At 47.4% G+C, this 2,827-nt stretch overlaps 2 protein-coding genes across 2 annotated transcripts in view; both read left to right on the top strand.

Annotated features, from left to right (window-relative positions):
- The first annotated feature begins 645 nt into the window (after window positions 1-645).
- Window positions 646-2,338, top strand: LOC125269611. The gene has a single exon (XM_048192541.1). It carries the CDS (start codon window positions 905-907, stop codon window positions 2,336-2,338), a length of 1,434 nt encoding a protein of 477 aa, XP_048048498.1. The 5' UTR covers window positions 646-904.
- A 412-nt stretch (window positions 2,339-2,750) lies between these two features.
- Window positions 2,751-2,827, top strand: part of LOC125269609 (polypeptide N-acetylgalactosaminyltransferase 13-like) — a 46,662-nt gene continuing 46,585 nt past the window's right edge. Inside the window, exon 1 of the mRNA XM_048192540.1 lies at window positions 2,751-2,794. Within this exon, the coding sequence (XP_048048497.1) occupies window positions 2,751-2,794 (44 nt within the window). The remainder of the gene's footprint in view (window positions 2,795-2,827) is intronic.

Genomic DNA, 2,827 nt, shown 5'->3' with positions numbered 1-2,827 from the left:
AATTTTTCCAAATTTTGGGAGCAAAACTTCACTCTCTTGCTTCTTCTCTCTCTCTCTCTCTCTCTCTCTCTCTCTCTCTCTCTCTCTCTCTCTCAGCTGTCCTCTTCTGGTTTGACTACTTCTGCTGGTTTTTGGATTTGTACCTGTGAAAGTCATAAAAGCAGAGTGTTTGAGAAATATTTAACAAATATTTGGGAAACGGAACACTTCTTTTAAAATAGTATGACACTCACTTTACCTTCCCTCCTCATCCTGTTATCCTACCCAGCCTAGGCTCGAGCAGGTCAACAAGGAGACTGTTAGGCGTCCATAAACCCAGAGCACGCGTCTAGAAACGCTTTAAGTGGTGCATGGTTGTCAATCCTACTAGCTGAGAAACCAATACTGTCATTGTTATTGTTTTTCTTTCGCCCCGAAGGGAATTTTAATAACAATCACAGTCCTGGTACTTTGAAATCCTTTTCAAAACCCCTGTCTAGAACCATCCTTCTAAAATTAAATTTTACAAAACTCATTCTGCAAACAGTGTTAAAGACAAAACTTCATTTATAGGGAAACTGGAAGCACCCCATTATTGCTCTGCTCTTTGCTAAATGCTATTCTGTTTGTTTCGTGCTTTTCTTTTCTTCTGCTCTTCTCTAGCTGTGCTATCTGTGTGTGCTTACTGATTCTTTTCACAGAGACTCCGAGTTAGAAGCACATCCACGAGAGGACCACAGTCGAGAACCAGTCTTACCTGCACATTTACACACTCATTACTCATTCCCATTAACTCACAGTTGACATTGCACACTTACACCTTTGATTTGCCCTGCTTGTTTGTTTTGTTTTGTTGTGTTTTGTTTTGTTCTTTCTTCAAGGTCTGTGTCAGTTTCGGGTTTAGATCTCCCTCGCGGTGCCAAACATGTCTCGCACAACAGACCCTGCTGGACACTGGAAGGATCTGGAGACCTGGCTAAGTGTTGTAACAGACAGCCTCCTACCTAAGGCCGCTGAAACACTAAAGCATCAGACACAGGACCAGCTGGATGACAACATAGCAAGCCTCATGAAACAGGACCCAAGCCAGAGCTACAGTCACAAAGAACTAGCCAAGATCACCGGCTCCTTAAGCCACACACTCATCGCCACCCTCAAACTGAGCGACAGGCAAGCCGCCCATCGCCAGCAGGAGCTGACACATGCACAACGGCGCATCGAACAGCTGGAGCTGGAGGCTCAGGAACGACGAGAAGGGCCTGATGAAGTGGAACAAGGCGCAAAAGAGGAGATCAACAGGCTAAAAGAGACCCTAGCAGCTACTACGCAAGAAATGGAACGAGGCAGAGCAGACTACGCTGACCTCTCCGACAAGCTACAATACGCAGAACAGCTACTGGAAAAAGCAAAGGCTGACTTCAGAGACAAGAACAGCCGAATTAAAGCTCTCGAAACTCACCTGAATGAGTCAAGAAATGAGGTCAGCCGCCTAAAACAACAGCTTGACTACATCAAAGAAGAGTCTGACAGTATTAAAGAGGAACTCAAGCATGCATATGAATTGCGCTGTGAGCCGTCAAGAACACGTCGGACACCGATTTCACCTTTGCCAAGCAGGACCGGCTCCCCTGTTCCTGGACTGGCACATGATCAAAAGGGGGCAGTGCCAAAACAGTCACCTGTTCCCTCCGAAGAATCCTACCTCCCCACTAAGCTAAAAGAACGTGCTCCAGCCAGCCACAGATCATCTCATGGCTTGGACCTCAGAGACCTTGACAAGCTCGCTAGAAACATTGGCAAATTCACTCCAAATGTGCCAGGTAGTCCAAATGTTCAGAGTTATCTGCAAGATATTGACTTCCATCTGGAAATGAGACCCAATGTCACTGACAAAGATAGACTTTATTTGCTCAGAGCCACATCCAGCTCTGAAGTGCGCAGCTTCCTGGACCGGCAGCCTGCCCACACAAAGACTGATTACCACCTGCTCCGAGAAGCTCTCATCAGAGAGTTTGCCGACCCCGAGTCAGAACGAGGACTAGTGGCTGCCCTGGAAACAAAACAAGGTCGTCACGAAACTCCTCAAGTCTTCTATAGCCGACTCAGGCTAGCATACTTCGGGTCTCGCAACGAACAGAGCATGGAGGAGGAATTGAACTTCAAAACTCTCTTCCTGAGAAACCTCCATCCTGGGGTGAGCCACCATCTTGGCGTCCTTGCCTGTCCACGCACAATGAGTGCTCAACAGTTAAGAGACTTGGCGCACAAAGCCTACTGCAAACAGAAGATGGCCTTAGAAAAGGGCACCAAAACCACCACAGTTCTTGACTTCAACACCAGAGTCAAGGGCTGGCCCTAGAGGGCACCCAGCGTCAAGACCTTGCCAAGCCGACACCCAAAGAGTGGAATGCATCTTCGTCCAACAGAGAGTGGGACTCCCACACTGGTACTCGACCTAAACAGAGAGACAACCGCTGGGATGGACCACGTGGACGACAACGCTCACCTGGACGTCACTGGGAAAATTCATGGAACCAATCAAGACCTCATGAGAGTCATTGGGAGAAAACTTGGAATCAGCCAAGCTCATTTGGAAACCCTAGAGGAAAAGCTCATGGGAATCCAAGGGAAAACGACAAACACACCCTGGAGCAACCAGCCCAAGGAATCGACGAAAAAACTCACAAAGATTCCAAGCTGACAGAGCTCAAAATGAATCCATACCAGAACAAAAGACTTCACCTTGTTTCGACTCTCAAGAGCTGATGAAAATGATGATGAAAGAGTTCTTCCAACGAAAGGAGGACGACCGGAAGTGGGAAGAGAAAGCGAAACCAGATTCATCCTG

The sequence above is a fragment of the Megalobrama amblycephala genome, linkage group LG6, assembly GCF_018812025.1.
Source record: "Megalobrama amblycephala isolate DHTTF-2021 linkage group LG6, ASM1881202v1, whole genome shotgun sequence".
Taxonomy (NCBI): domain Eukaryota; kingdom Metazoa; phylum Chordata; class Actinopteri; order Cypriniformes; family Xenocyprididae; genus Megalobrama; species Megalobrama amblycephala.
This window is presented reverse-complemented; position numbering and strand designations above follow the sequence as displayed.